The sequence below is a fragment of the Cynoglossus semilaevis genome, chromosome 8, assembly GCF_000523025.1.
Source record: "Cynoglossus semilaevis isolate Cse_v1.0 chromosome 8, Cse_v1.0, whole genome shotgun sequence".
Classification (NCBI taxonomy): Eukaryota; Metazoa; Chordata; class Actinopteri; order Pleuronectiformes; family Cynoglossidae; genus Cynoglossus; species Cynoglossus semilaevis.
Genome location: NC_024314.1, coordinates 21,671,549 through 21,686,026, shown reverse-complemented (window position 1 = coordinate 21,686,026; position 14,478 = coordinate 21,671,549). Strand labels below are relative to the sequence as shown.

General features: G+C 41.0%; 1 protein-coding gene and 1 long non-coding RNA gene across 2 annotated transcripts in view; both read right to left on the bottom strand.

The window, feature by feature from the left end:
• pcloa (piccolo presynaptic cytomatrix protein a) overlaps nt 1-7,203 on the bottom strand; it is a 49,951-nt gene extending 42,748 nt beyond the window's left edge. Inside the window, exons 1-3 of the mRNA XM_017034417.2 lie at nt 6,576-7,203; nt 2,999-3,797; nt 215-1,222 (exon numbers count right to left, since the gene is read on the bottom strand). Of these exons, the coding sequence (XP_016889906.1) occupies nt 215-1,222; nt 2,999-3,797; nt 6,576-6,811 (2,043 nt within the window). The 5' untranslated portion in view covers nt 6,812-7,203. The remainder of the gene's footprint in view (nt 1-214; nt 1,223-2,998; nt 3,798-6,575) is intronic.
• A 5,706-nt stretch (nt 7,204-12,909) lies between these two features.
• On the bottom strand, nt 12,910-14,026 carry LOC103382766 (uncharacterized). The gene is made up of 3 exons (XR_521948.3): nt 13,868-14,026; nt 13,208-13,385; nt 12,910-13,121 (listed from the first exon to the last, which is right to left on the bottom strand). It is a non-coding gene; the product is annotated as an uncharacterized LOC103382766 (long non-coding RNA).
• Between the last annotated feature and the right edge of the window lie 452 nt (nt 14,027-14,478).

The following is a 14,478-nucleotide window of genomic DNA, read 5'->3' as shown; positions in this document are numbered from 1 at the left end:
GGACAAATAAAACACCATCGCTGTTTCGCAGCAGTTTGCTGGAAGCTTGTGGGAGAAAGTGCAGAGCGAAAAGATTCTGATGGTATCTCCTCGGTGACCTATTTCACTGAAACATCCAGAGGATGTTTGCGTTCTAAAAATATGTGTCAGAGTGCATAAATTACTGGAAGTTGCTGTGCGGTGTAGTGACAGAACGATAAAAATGTTTTCTTACCTCTCCTAAGTGAGGAGTAGGGTTGAAACCACAGAGATTACACACCGTCTTCTTGCACTCGGTGCACAAGCTGTAGTTGGCCTTGTCCGATGAGCCGACGTTCAGCTCCACGTTACACAGAGGGCAGCTGACTGAGGCCGGAGGTTGCTGAGGCTTTGCGGCCGAGGTCTTCTCCTCTACCTCCACAGACGTTGTTCTTCGAGGCTTCGTGAGATGGGCCGGTGGAGTGTCGGGAGCCGATTCGGAGTCCGGCGGTGTTCCAGGCTCGGAGAACGGGGAGTCTGGGGGTGAACCGGGACCTGAGTCAGGGGAGTCTGGTGGAGAAACCTCTGCTTTTTCATCCTCTCCGGTGACAAGATTTGTGGCCGAGCTCAGGAGGGAGGATCCAAAGCTGAACATCTGAGAAGCACTGGCTGGAGGTTTAGATTCTGACAACCCTCCAAAACCTCCGAACAACTTCCCAGCCACTGACTCCTCCTGCTTTGGTGGAAGCTTTTCTTGCGGCTTTTCTGGAGGCTTCTCTTGGGGCTTTGACGAGTCCATCAAGCCTCCTAAACCACCGAAAAGTTTCCCTGTTACAGACTCAGAAGCTTGTGAAGAAGCTGCGGGAGGCTTCGCTGTCTCAGTCAGGCCTCCTAAGCTGAACCCTCCTAGTCCTCCAAAGAAGCTGGACTCCTGTTTGGTCTTAGCTGGAGACTGTTGAGGAGTGGACTTCTGCTGAATGGGCCGACCTGTTTTGGGGTCGATTTTCGGAGATCCTGCTGAGGAGCTGGGGGAAAGCGGTCCTGGAGAGGTAGAGCCAGGAGACTTTTGCTTTGGCGTGGTTGGTGGTGTTAATCCCTGGTCGGTGGTGCTCTGCTGTTTTATTAACAGCTTGCCAGGTTTGCCCGGAGCTTGTTTCTGTGGGGATGGAGGTGCAGAGCCTTGTTTGGCCTTTGCCATGCCAGGAGGCTCCATACCACCCATGGCTCGCTGCATCTGGCAGTTTAGACACAGCCACTCTTTGCCCTGAGCATGAAAACAAACAACTGTTAAATTTGACAAAAACAAAGCAGCACAATGTTGTGATAACAAACCATAGGGGCTGAAGAAAAAGCCCCTGATTAATTAATGTAAATGTACCCCCAGGACCAGACGACCTCCCATGATCTGAAGATTGTAATTTGTTTAAATTTGTTTCTAAATACTCTTTCTTTGTTATAACTGATCTACCCAATTGCAATCCGCAATCCACAAGTACAGTGGATATTTTCTATTTTTCTTTTTTCATAGTTTGATTATACATGGTAATTTTTCCTACAACATAAAATTGCTAAGAAACAGCCAAGGCTAATAATTTATAGAGATTTCTCCATACGCCGAAACTATATGATAGTAAAAACTTGCTACATAAAATTAGCTGAATCTGACTTGGAACTACGATAAAGTAGGACAGCTATGCAGTACTTTGGGCTTCAAGAAAACACAATATAATTACCAGCTATAAAACTGTGTAAAAAAAAAAAAAGTGCAGCAATAGCGTAGTGCTTTTCAATAATGGCATAAAATCTGTCAACATTTACTGAAACAAAGAGGTAAAAGAGCTGAATGTTAGCTCAAACTAAACATGAAGATTCATTTATTTTTCTTTGTAGCTGCTGGCTGGATCGACTTTTTTTTTAATGTTTCATTGTTGTTTTATTTATTTGGATCGAATTCGAGATTTAATTTCAGACATAGAAAAAAAATCTAGACATTTCAATTGTACATGTTTAACACCCAGTCAGAACCTCCTCATCCATCAGCACCTCCCATTGATCCCTTTTTTTCCGACCTACTGTAAATGCATACACCAAGATAAAGGCCGGCCTTTCATTGTATTTGTCCTGACCACACACACAGACACTGTATATCAACACCTGTTCACAAACAAATCAGGGAACAACACCACTGTGGTCTGTGTTCAGAGCCGGGATATCACCTTGGTTTCAGGCCTGTGCAAACTCACGTGCTCTGAAGATAATGTTGACAGTTGGATCATGATCTGACGTTTTTGTATGTGCGTGTTTACACAATGACACCTATAGCGTGAAATTTAAATGGAGTCTAGCACCCTATAGAGTTCTGATTATGACACTTCTGCAGTGAAGTCAGAACGTCTTTAACATTTTCCCAAGAGATGCTGGTGCAGATCTAAGCAGTCGTCCTGTTCTGCTGCATTCACAGCCCACTAGTGTTTTTTTTTCACTACATGTGTGACTGTGAACTCTGCCACAGTCTCTTCCTGTATCCATGACATGAGTCACCTTGATCAACATTCCCAGTGTCCATATGGTCCTTCTGTTCCTCAAATCTTGTGCGACACTTATGTGATGCTACCTCTCTGCCAGAAAGGCTGAGAGGATAGAACATCCAGCTAACGGGCTGCTAATTTCAATGTCATCTCATAGAAGTATTATTTTATTAATTTATTTAAAAGTAAGTAATGACTAAAACGTCTTCAAAATAAAACCATAAAAAGAATTGTTTGTGTCCCCAACTATTTTAACGAACATGTCTAAGGTAGTGTGTCCATGGCAGGGACACTGCCCCCTGCTTGTACTTTTCTTTTTTTTTGCACTTTTATATAAATATTACGGCTGACTTAATATTAGTTATGTTATTGTACATTTTAAATCAGTTTGTTCAGAGTTTTTTTTGTCTAAATAAATCATTAATTCTAGCACAAGTGAAAAAACGTCCTCTTAAATTAGTAAACAATATAAAACCAAATAAAAAAGTCATGTCATGTATTTGCCGTCTTACCGCTGAGTCTGGGGGGCTGAATCCACAGAGGCTGCAGACCTGACTCTTACACTCAGTGCAGTTACTGTAATTTGGTGGTTCCTTTGATCCGGTGTTTAGCTGAGTGGTCTTACAGAGGGGACAAAGTCCACCTCCGGGTTTTTCTGGCCCCTTCTGAGCTCCAGTCTTAGCAGGCTCCCCAGGTTTAGCTCCAGGTGGTCCTTGTTGCTTGGGCCCAGGCTTCCCTGGTGTTTGTTGTGAAGGGCCACCTTGTTTAGCACCTGGAGCAGGTGGTCCTTGACCGGGTTTGGGGGCTTGTTGCCCAGTAGGTCCTTGACCTGGTTTCTGTCCCTGCCCAGGTGTGGCCTGACCTTTTTGTGGTCCTGCCTGTTGTGGTCCCTTGGAACCTGGTCCTTGCTGAGGGCCCTTCACCGGCGTTTTTACTCCCTGCTTGGAATCAGGCGCTGCAGATCCTTCCTCATCATCCCCAAACAGTCCAAACTTGGGTATGTTGACAGAGTCGCCCATGGAGGATATGGACGAAGAGACAGAGGAAGTCATGGACGACATTGCACTAAGCGGGTTGGCCCCGCTAAGAAAGCTGGAGCCAAACATGCCTGAGGACTTGGTCTCAGAGTCTTTTGGCTCCTGCCGAAATCTGGACTCAAAAAGGCTAAGAGACGACGGGCTGCGGCCTGGTGCGACCTTGCCAAATGGACCCTGGTTGAATGCGTCTACAGTTCTGCTTTTACTGAGACCTGATTGTCCCCTGGAGGCCCCTGGTTGAGGGGATCTTTGCTGAACATCAGATTCTGAGGGTCTAGAGAAAAACAAAACAAAGAGGTTATTAGTTGGTGAAAAGGTATTTCTTCATCCAGTATTTTGAAAAAAATGTTTATGAGACTAAACCTGTCATTTCTTCATCCAGTATTTTGAAAAAAAATTACAATGAAATAGACCTAATTTCCTCAGTATATTTTATATCCTATATTCTCTATATCATATATATTTCAATGAAATAGACCTAATTTCCTCAGTACAAAATTTTATATCCTATATTCTCTATATCTTTTTTTTTTTTTTAACTTTTAAACAAGTGTTTTTAACTCGCACCCAAGTCACAGCAGAATGTTTGTGGGTGAACTAATGTAATTAAACAAATTAAAGGTATAAGCACATGATATTTATTTTTATTTCAAAGTGCATCAGTATCCATAATAAACGTGGCTCATGTTCTATATAAAGCTACTGTTTAACCTCTGATTCCAGCTAACATTATCACTGTGCTAACACCAAGACTGTCAGACCTCTTCAGTGAAATAAAATGTACAGCTAACAGCCCTGTTAGTGGTGGTTGACATAAAGCATAGATCATTAGGGTAGAGGTGAACTGAACGGCTCTGTTAAGGTCAGCTGAGACATCTTTTTAAAGTCAGGCTGAAAAGTACTACGAACAACGAACCAGCAGCACACACAGCTGGACACACATCCACATCTGGAACGTCCATGTCACCAAAATACAGACAGACAGTGAGAACAAATCGTACCAGAGTGACCAAGTTGGTCTGACCTGTAATATGTTGAAAATTGAACACAAAAATACAACCAAGAGTAAAGACGAAAAAGAAAAAGAAGTCCACTCCATTGAAGAATGAACATTACGTTAAAACTTAATGTAAAACATTTTTTACCTTGAAGGTCTCAGATTTATTTTTATTTCAAATTTTAGGCCACATGAAGCGCCACGATGTCCTGACTTTGGACCCACCTGGTGCAGATGCAATGGTTTTACGGACTGTCTCCAAAAGTCATATCCGATATAAATTACTTTTCCAGGCAGTAAAATGTAATGCTGTAATAAACGCAGCATTTAATTAGCATAATGTCATTACAATGAGACGATAATTCAAGGCTTTACAGGGCGAGAGAGCTGAGTAAACACTGCTTCTGATGTCTCATCCAGTGTGGAGCTGGTTTCAGCACCGTGGACAGCGCCGGGCTGACTCCCATTCAAATCAACAGAAAAAATGAAATCAGAATCTTGACAAAACAAACCTAGAATAGAAGGGATGGAGGGTGGTCTGTGAATGACGACTTCAACTGCTGCTCTATATATAGTCGTATGAATATTGATGCAACCCCTCCCTCCTCCAAGACTCCAATTTAGATATAAATAACCATCGTAGCCCCAGTTGGAGCCAATTAGCAGCTGTACAGTCACTTTAAAGCCAATACTGAACCAGACCACTGATTTATTAACAACATCATTATTTTTTCCACGTGTCATATTATCTAATAATATCTTTAAAATGGCATTTTGTGTTAAAAGAAATCTGAATATTAATGTTGTTGAATGTTTTTTTTTTTACCTTTTAAGGTGAGTTCTCGATACAATTTCCACTTAGTGAAACATAATAAAGAGCGCTCATCACTCCCCTGTAGAGGGAGCTATGTGTTCATTTAAACTAGGTATGGTCAACTGGATACAAAACTGCACTTCAAAACATTGCTATGCAAAGCAGGATAACTAAAAAATAACTAAAAATGTTATTTCAAGTATTTTTGAGCAATAGGAAGGCTGATCCTGACCCTCCCCAACTTTTTTCTTCAAAATGTGGTGCCCTTCAGGGAAAATTGTATGTTCTGGAAAAGTCATCCCAGACTTATTTGGTAGCCGGAGTCATTGAGTATTTGAAAAGAATGAATCACCTTTTTTGACCCTCCCCAACTTTTTTCTTCAAAATTTGGTGCCCTTCAGGGAAAACTGTATGTTCTGGAAAAGTCGTCCCAGACTTATTTGGTAGCCGGAGCCATTGAGTATTTGAAAAGAATGAATCATCTTTGATAATGGGGATTCTTTTCACAGTGAGAGAAATTCAAAACGTAACATGCCTTCCAGTCCTTTTTGTTTCCACTAACGTTTTTTGGGGAAAAGAAATCCTAATTAGCTTAATTTAATTAGATGATAAAGGTGGTTAAATTTGTTCTGGTGGCTGTTAAAGGCGTCATTCAGCTAAAAGGAGGAAGGAAGGAAGAGGAGGAGGGAGAAGGAGGAGGAGGAAGAGGGAAAAAAAAAACACACTGTGGGCACGACAGATTCTCTTACCCAGCAGGCATTTCGGAAATTTCGCACAAATATTGGAGGTGTGTCTCTTTTACTCTGTGATCTCACAGAGAGAGAGACACACACACAAACAAGACACAACCAAATCAGGCTCAGGTTTTTCAGGCCTAGAATTCTCCAGGAGTGGATACTTCAACTGAGGCTCTTAGAAATAATTAGAGACAGAAACAAATGCTCCTGAAAACGATTATAAACATGAAATCATGTGGATATTTCAGCTATGAGACGCCAGTCTCCCTCATTTTTGACACGGGTCGATGCAAAACCATTAGTGGCAATGTTAAAATGACTTCCTTAAAGCACTTGGAGGATTTCAATAGGGCGTGAACGCACCACTGCCTCCTTATAGCATCTCGAACACATCCTTAGATGATGCTGCACACGATCACACGTCATAATCCGACGTCTCATTATACGTTAAAAGATGATGTTTAGGAATAAAATGACGGAAATGCAGTGTAAATAAAGCCCTGCCTTCGTGCTCCTCCTCCTCCTGCTGCTGATGCTGATGCTGCTGCTGCTCCTCCAGGCTGCCTGCTTTGCGCCCTTGACACCGCGGCGGAGATTTGCCTTCTCTCCTCCTCGCTCAGTTCCGCCAGGTTGACCGGAGAGCCATCGGAGACGCGGATGAAGCCTCCTTTACCGTCAGGTGCAAGACCCTCCGGTAGTCCGGGCCCATCACCTCCTTCCAGGCTCGCTTCGTTCCCCATGATCGACCCCTCCCGTCCAGTCCTGCCCCCCCACCCCAGTCAGTGTTCGGTTCAGATCAATGCACGATCCGAGCGGATCTTCCGCGCTTTTATCTCCGAAACGCGCGGCAGCAACGGCGGCAGTGGAGGACGTGCTGTCCCTCAGAGTGTCGGAGCATTTTTCTTTTTTTTCTTTTGGATCTTATTCTTCAGCAGCTACTTCATTTCCTGGATCGCTGTCTCCATTTCGCTGCTCTCGGCTGGTTGTTGTTTTTTTCGCTCCGTGTGTCGCGCATCATCTGCAGCTGCTCACCACAGTCACCACAGTTCTCCAGTCAGGAGGTTTCTCTGGTTTACAACCGCACACAGCCGCAAAGGATGACTTCCGGTTTTCCTTACAAAATAAAGCCAACAACGACGTCTACAACATCAGTGTATTATTGTTACATGAAAAGATAAATATAAATATTAAAATAACGATTTTTTTTTAATTATTATTGATAATTATTATTATTAATCATATTTCTAATAATAATAATCAAGTTGTTAATATGATTTATTTAAATATCAACTACATGAATATTATATAGTATACGACAGTAAAAAATACAAGTAAATTAAAGAGACAAGAATTTAAGATAATAAAATAATATTAAAATAATTTAAGAAAAAAGGTGTTAGTGGCAAACATTTCATTTACTGTATATTAAAAGTGTTAGTCTTTTATTTTGTAGGTAAATATTACTTCCGTTCTGTTCCAATGTACAGCAGTTACAAGTTACACACACTGTACTGCTCCTGCCCAATGCGCATGTTCAGTGTCGGACAGATGATCAGAAGACATCTGATAAAAATGTGTTTTAAAGGGGAAGGACTAACGAAACCTGACGGACCTACAGGATTGATCTTCTGTATGGGTCTAATTCTAAAAAAAAAAAAAAAAAAAAGATAAAACTGAAGAAATGTCTGAGCCAGAGACAGATAATAACAATAACAATTAAAATATTTTTTATTAGCTGACTGTGATTCCGACAAAATAAAAATAATTCAATTCAATTTATTTTTAGTGCATTTGAATCACACCTTTGTGAACATTTTCTGACTAAGTAATTAATTTTTTTTTACTAGTTTGTCATTTTATTTAATTGTGTTAATTTAGCTTTGGTGAACATTTTCTGACTAAGTAATTAATGTTTTTTTACTAGTTTGTCATTCTATTTAATTGTGTTAATTTAGCTTTGGTTTTTAGATATTTTAGTCACCTTAGGTATTTCTGATCATGTTTATTTTTCTATTTTTTTCTTATTGGTAGTAAACGCTGAGCTGTATATTTTGTATAATGTTTTAATTTAGTAACTTCACTACTGGAAAACACTAGTATCGTACGTTGTTTATATTTTTAATGACACCTCAGGCCAATACCGTAATTATATGAACTTGTTGTTGTCATATATGTAGTAATGGTGTTTTGTTTACATACCCAGCTGTTTCTCTTTTCAAACATTAACGTGTAGGTGGAGCGCCGCAGAGGACTGAGTGAAAATCAGGTTATCTGCTGCCAAATGAATCATGATGAATTCTTCATCTCCTCTCCTCTTGTGAAGAATTGATTGCTGATGAGCACTGTGACTGACTGACTGTGTGTGTCTGTGTGCGTCGAGGTGTGTGTGTGTGTGTTAGACCACATGAGCCTAATACAGCAGCTCTCTAATGAAAAGGAAGGGGACGGAGCGGCGAGAGCACACAGCTGACACATGACAACATCGCACACCAATCAAAAACACGGAAACGCAATCATGCAATTGCATTATTTCAGCATAACAAACACACACACACACACACACACTAGGCTGGCGTGTACTGTATCTCGCTGCTCTGTGCTGCGAGTGTGAGCACAACCAGCCGCCAGATCTGCACAGAAGGATATTAAAAATCCATCAGCTCTGCTGTACATCATGCAGATGTGTTGAAATATGACAGCAAGGGCTCATTTGTCTGTGTGTCTTTCAAGCATGTGTGTGTCTGTATAGACAGCAAGGGCTCATTTGTCTGTGTGTGTCTTTCAAGCATGTGTGTGTGTGTGTGTGCAGCTCTGGGGCAGATGTGTCCTGGATGCACACAACTAATGGGCCAAGTACCTGGCCAAGGGTGATAACAAGAGAGTTGGTAGAGATACAGTACTGCACACTTTAAAATAAAGCTCCAGTCCACATCCACACTCGCTGCTACGCGTCACCTCTTCAGCTGCATACTGAGTTTGATTGGACACGGCAGTGTCACATGATCAGATGATCAAAAAACGTTCTGGACCAACTGTATGTATCAATGCCTCAGAATAATTTCAGTGTAAAACAAACATTTTTACTCCCTTCTATGCTTTCAACCTCGGGGTCGCGACCCCACATGGGGTCACCAGGAATTCAAATGGGGTCGCCTGAAATGTCTAGTAACTGATGAATAAAAATTTCTGATAAACTATATATTTTCAACATATTACTTTTTATGTTATGATTAAAAACACCACGTATAATCTTAACAAAACGGCATCGCTTTCACAAATTCCTGGCTAAACTCCCTCACTGATTATCAGACCTTGAATGAAGAATAAAAAACTGACATCTTCAATTCTGTACCTGATCGAGCATTGCTAACCTTGCAGCCTTGCCTTTATTCCATTCTTAGATAAATATTGTTAATATTCTCTTGAAAGTTGCAGCATTCAACAACACAAATAAAGTCGGTTTGATAAGATATCTAAAGTGATAGGAAAAGACTCTAAGGAAAATAAAGTGCTGACCCTGAAAGATGCTGTGGCTCCCAGCTATCACAGTTGTGACCTTGACTCCTCCCTGACATCCCACAGCATTTTTCTGTACATAATGTTTCTCCTCCTACATTATCTTCCATGTGTAAATATTAAATTTCTTTTTTGCCAAGTCCATCATCTCCTCACCTAACCTTGGTGCTAGTGTCAGCAGAGGTGAAGCTGTGCTCCTGTCGTCAGTGATAAATGACGGCAGTATAGAGATTCCTCTGCTGCTCCCAGCTGATCACTGAGGCTTGAAAGTCTGTACAGTGCGAGGAGGAAGGAGAGTCCAGAGACGCATGAATTCTTCTTTCCTTCCTCCTCTGTGTGTGTGTGTGTTCACCCACATGCGCACAAAAACCAACCACAAATACAGCATATCAAACACAGGCCTGGGGAGAAGTGCTCTGTGCTGCACTTCTACACCCAGCCTTTCTCATGCACCACACAAGATATGAAGATCGAACAGAACACAAATCAAACTTCAAATTCTTTTTTTGTAAATATATCAGGACATTAAAGCTCTTTCACTCCCATACTAGTAGGAAAACAATAAGACAAACTAAAATACACTAGGAAAATTATAAAATAAAACCAGCTATCGTCGGCATACAGGAGTATATCAGCAGAAAAATGACCCCACATGGCTGCTATTTACATATGTCTTTGTAAGTTGTTTGTGTTACTAGAATCAATGAGTATTGTCTATGTTTATAAATGTATATGTATATATATGTATGTTTAGCCTGTTTAGCAGGAGCTCATTTAATTGTGGCTGCTATTTACATATGTCTTTGTAAATTGTTTGTTACTAAAATCAAAGAGTATTGTGTATATTTATAAATATATATGTATATGTATGTATGTTTAGCCTGTTTAGCAAGAGCTCATTTAATTAGCACTGTAAATTAGCACTGCTATTTAAAATTATTTAATTATCACAATTTTAAAAAAAATATCACTAATTTCCCAAATGTATTTCAAATAGTAACTTGTGCCAAAATAGTAAAAACAGAAACTAATACTAGAAGAAATATCTCAACCAAGTGGGTGTTTTCTTGTACAACGTCACCTTACAAACCTGTTACTGCGACACGACCCTCAATTTAAAAGCACATTTTGTCTACAATCTTTAGGGCCTGATACAAGTTTTCTTTTTTTTTTTTTTTTGTGCTTAATACAAATATAAAAGTTTCTTAAAGCTTCAGTCTGTACCTGAATGAGTCCATTCATATTTATTCTATTGGATACTGAATCAGATATGTAATATTATCCCCACTGGAGTTAAATATAATTCTACAGTTTCTTTAAATAAAGATAGTTTGATGACAAATGTTTTGAACTCCTCTCCAGCCGTTGTACAGTGTTTAAAGGACAGATCCAGTATATGTGTGAGCCGTGCAGCCTGCTCTGTGTAACTGGAGCCTGGTAACCAGATCACAGCGTCTTCATTAAACTTGAATACACTGTGGGGCAAATGAGTGCAAAGATGTGAACAAAGGCATCGTCTTCTGCCCTGAAGATTAACGATAATGCTGAAAGTTGAGCCAAATAGAAAAAAAAAAAAAAACACCTTATAAACGCTAACCAAGTTAAAGTTTAAGTTGAAGGTTTATATTATAAAACAGTGAACACAGCTATGACACTTTCACGACCAGTTAGAGTCTCGACAGCTGATCTGACTCCTCTAAGAAAGTTACCAGATCCTTCCACGGAGGGCTTTAACCTACAGACCCCTCCTCTTTCAGAGACAATTACATACAGTACAGCCAGTGTCAGTTACTGAACGTACCTGAACTTCAGTGGATTTCAGCAGACCAGAGATTTCATTTCCTGCCGAGTCCTGGAGCCGTGCGGCACCAGAGTGAACGTAAACCAACTGAAGTGAGGTTTAATTTCTAGTCCATCAGTCCTGAGCCCCTCTCATCCCTCTTAACTACCAGGCACGCCTCTAATTCCACCATCAACCGCTCCTGAGCACTGAGATTCTGTCGACTAAAAATATCTCTGAAGGCTTCCTTCTCTCCCTCCTTTCCTCACCCAGCCTCACTGTCTGGTTAGCGCACACACACCAGGTAGGTCTGTGTGCACCTGCTGCCCACACACACACACACACACACACACACACACACACGCGCCACTCATGCAAAGACAACCACCCACGCAGACAAAGAGACGCTCACACACAGACGGAGGAAGAGGTTCCTCTAATCCTCTTTTCTTCTAACAGAACCAATCACACGCCGCTCCCGGCTGTAAGCTCTTTTCTCCTACATGCATGCAGTCGCCCCGTGCTACAGCAGGGGGGGTCAAGTGAAGTAAACACAAGGAAACAGGAGGATAATAAAACTCCTCCATCAGTTATCGAAGCCTTGACGAACTCTTTTAAACCCAACGAGAAACAAGAAAAAAAACACATGAAAGTTTGATTGTAGCGTTTGAGATGTCTGAGAGTCACGACGCGTTTCTGCTGATGTCTTCGTAGAAAGAGTTTCTTGTCCCTGACAGATGCACAAAAGGGCCTGATTCACCACCGCCACTTGGTCTCACAGTTATGTAAAGTCTCTTTGTCAACCGTTGCAACACAGCGGCGTCAACACAAAGAACGACAAGTGTTCGAACTACTTTCCACGTTATTTCATCAAAAGTCAAACTCTGTCACATGTGGACGTGTTCGTCTCAAGTCAGTACTTGGGTTTTGTCCTCTGTGACAAACTCCACTGGACCGACTCTGTCAATGTTATAATCCCCTGAGTCCCAGAGTCACAAGTCCAACTGCTGTTCGGTGACTCGACTCTGACTGACAAGTGTGACCTGACTCAGACTTGTGTCGTATTTCACACCGAACGTTCAGACTTTTAATGAACCAGGGTGTTTCTCGCCCTCTCCCCAATGAGAGCTTAAATTGCCAGCAGCTCCCCCTATCTTTCAACAGCATTAGTAAAAAATAAATTTTCCGCCAGAATGTACATAGAACTCTAGATAGTACATTAAAGAGTACTTTATGAGTACTTGAGGGAAACAAAAATAGAGTATGGTGGTGATCTGCCCTCTGCCTGGATTTTCTTTTGGGTTTTTTGCAATGTGTCTGAATGTTTTTTACGTGAAAACGTTTTCTAGTGGAAAATATACTCAACAGGTGGTAGTAGTGATACGAGTTGATGTCAACTGCCATTACAGAATAAAAAAAGATTGAAGTGATGTCAACTGCCATTACAGAATAAAATAAGATTGAAGTTGTGGGAGATGTTCAGAGAATAAATGTAACCATATTTTAAAGTAAATGTAAATATCGGCAAAAAAAGGTGTACGATTTTTTATTTATAATCTACAAGATTAGATTTAAATAAAACAAAATGTTTCCACAGTACACTCCACTTTGCGAAGAAGCCATTTAAACTATGTTTTCAGCTCCACCTGCAGGGAAAGGAAGGGTAGCTCCATTTGACTTAGTTCTTAAAAAGAGCAAGGGATTCTTCTTCTTACCTTGTGTCTCACGTGATTAGCGCTCAGTGAAGACCTTTTCTGTCAAGAAAACAAAAAAAACTGAAGTGTGTTGGCTTTACTTCCCTGTAGGTCAAAGGTGAAGGAAGTGAAAAGGAGATTTGAACCTGTTCCAGCTGTAAAGAGGATTTCCTGGTTGTTGTCTTGAGGCCAAAGCCTCATCTTAAGTCTCTGTAGCAGCGACTTCCACTGTTACGACAGCATTAAAGGTCAAGTCTGCCACGTCATACCGCCATCTTTGTACAGAAGCCCAGAGAGGACAATGATGATTGGTGTTTATGTGGCCTGTACAAAAAAAAAGGATTTCAGTTTGACCGTAAACGTCTCTGCCAACAAGGAATACAAATTTCTTACACACACTGCAGAGGAACTCATGTGGCGTTCAATAAAGCTGGGTTCGCTGACATTTTCCATTTAATCCTCCAGGTTTGAGGTCAACAAAGTGGAACATTAATACAGCACTTGGTCAACGATTTAATATTTGTACTGTTTTATTTAACAGATACTTTTTAGTCCGGGAATTCTGTCTATTTATGATGAATCAAACAGAGGATGAAAACGGCGGCTCTGAGTACTTTATTAGCCGCCTTTATTAGCATCGCACCTGTCGCTAATATGTAAGCTAGCTCGTCTTCACACACGTCGCACAACTTGAAACACTACTCAAACTACATATCATTTATGAAAACGTTTTACCTAATTATTCATTTAGTCGAACACGTTAATTTAATTCAATGCATCAAATTATTATTATATTAATTTTTTACCCAAGTTAGGGTTATTCGCGTTGCCTCTTCTTCACTCGTAGGACATTCGACGTTCAGCTGCATTCCTCTTAACATTTTTCTTCAAATTTCTAAACTCCCAGGTTCATGGAACGCACCATGATTAAACGGGAGGTAAATGAGATTAGGAAAAGGTAATTTATAACAACGGGAGGTAAATGAGATTAGGAAAAGATCATTTATAACACACACACACCTGTCGTCAAGGTGGTGCGTCAAAGCTGATGATGTCACTGCTCCACGTGTGAAGAGAGAAAAAAAACCCCATTGATGAGTCACACCGAAGGGAATAAAATGAAACCCTGATTGTTAATACATTTTACCGAACTAACTTCTAACGAAAAATAAAACTCTAAAAGCGTTCCTGTAATCCTGACCACTCCTTGATTTATCAACTCCACGCTGCAGCGTGTGAATCACCAGTCTCCAGAGTCGTGGACAGGAATAGGTCATTGATCACCTCATCAGTTTCACTCCGTGGGTGAATTGTGTGCGTGTGCGTGCGTGTGTGTGTGACTACACATGATGATGGTGTGTAACAGGTCCCCGGTTATGACTCCTGTCCTTGTAGCTCCGTGTTGTTCACCGACATT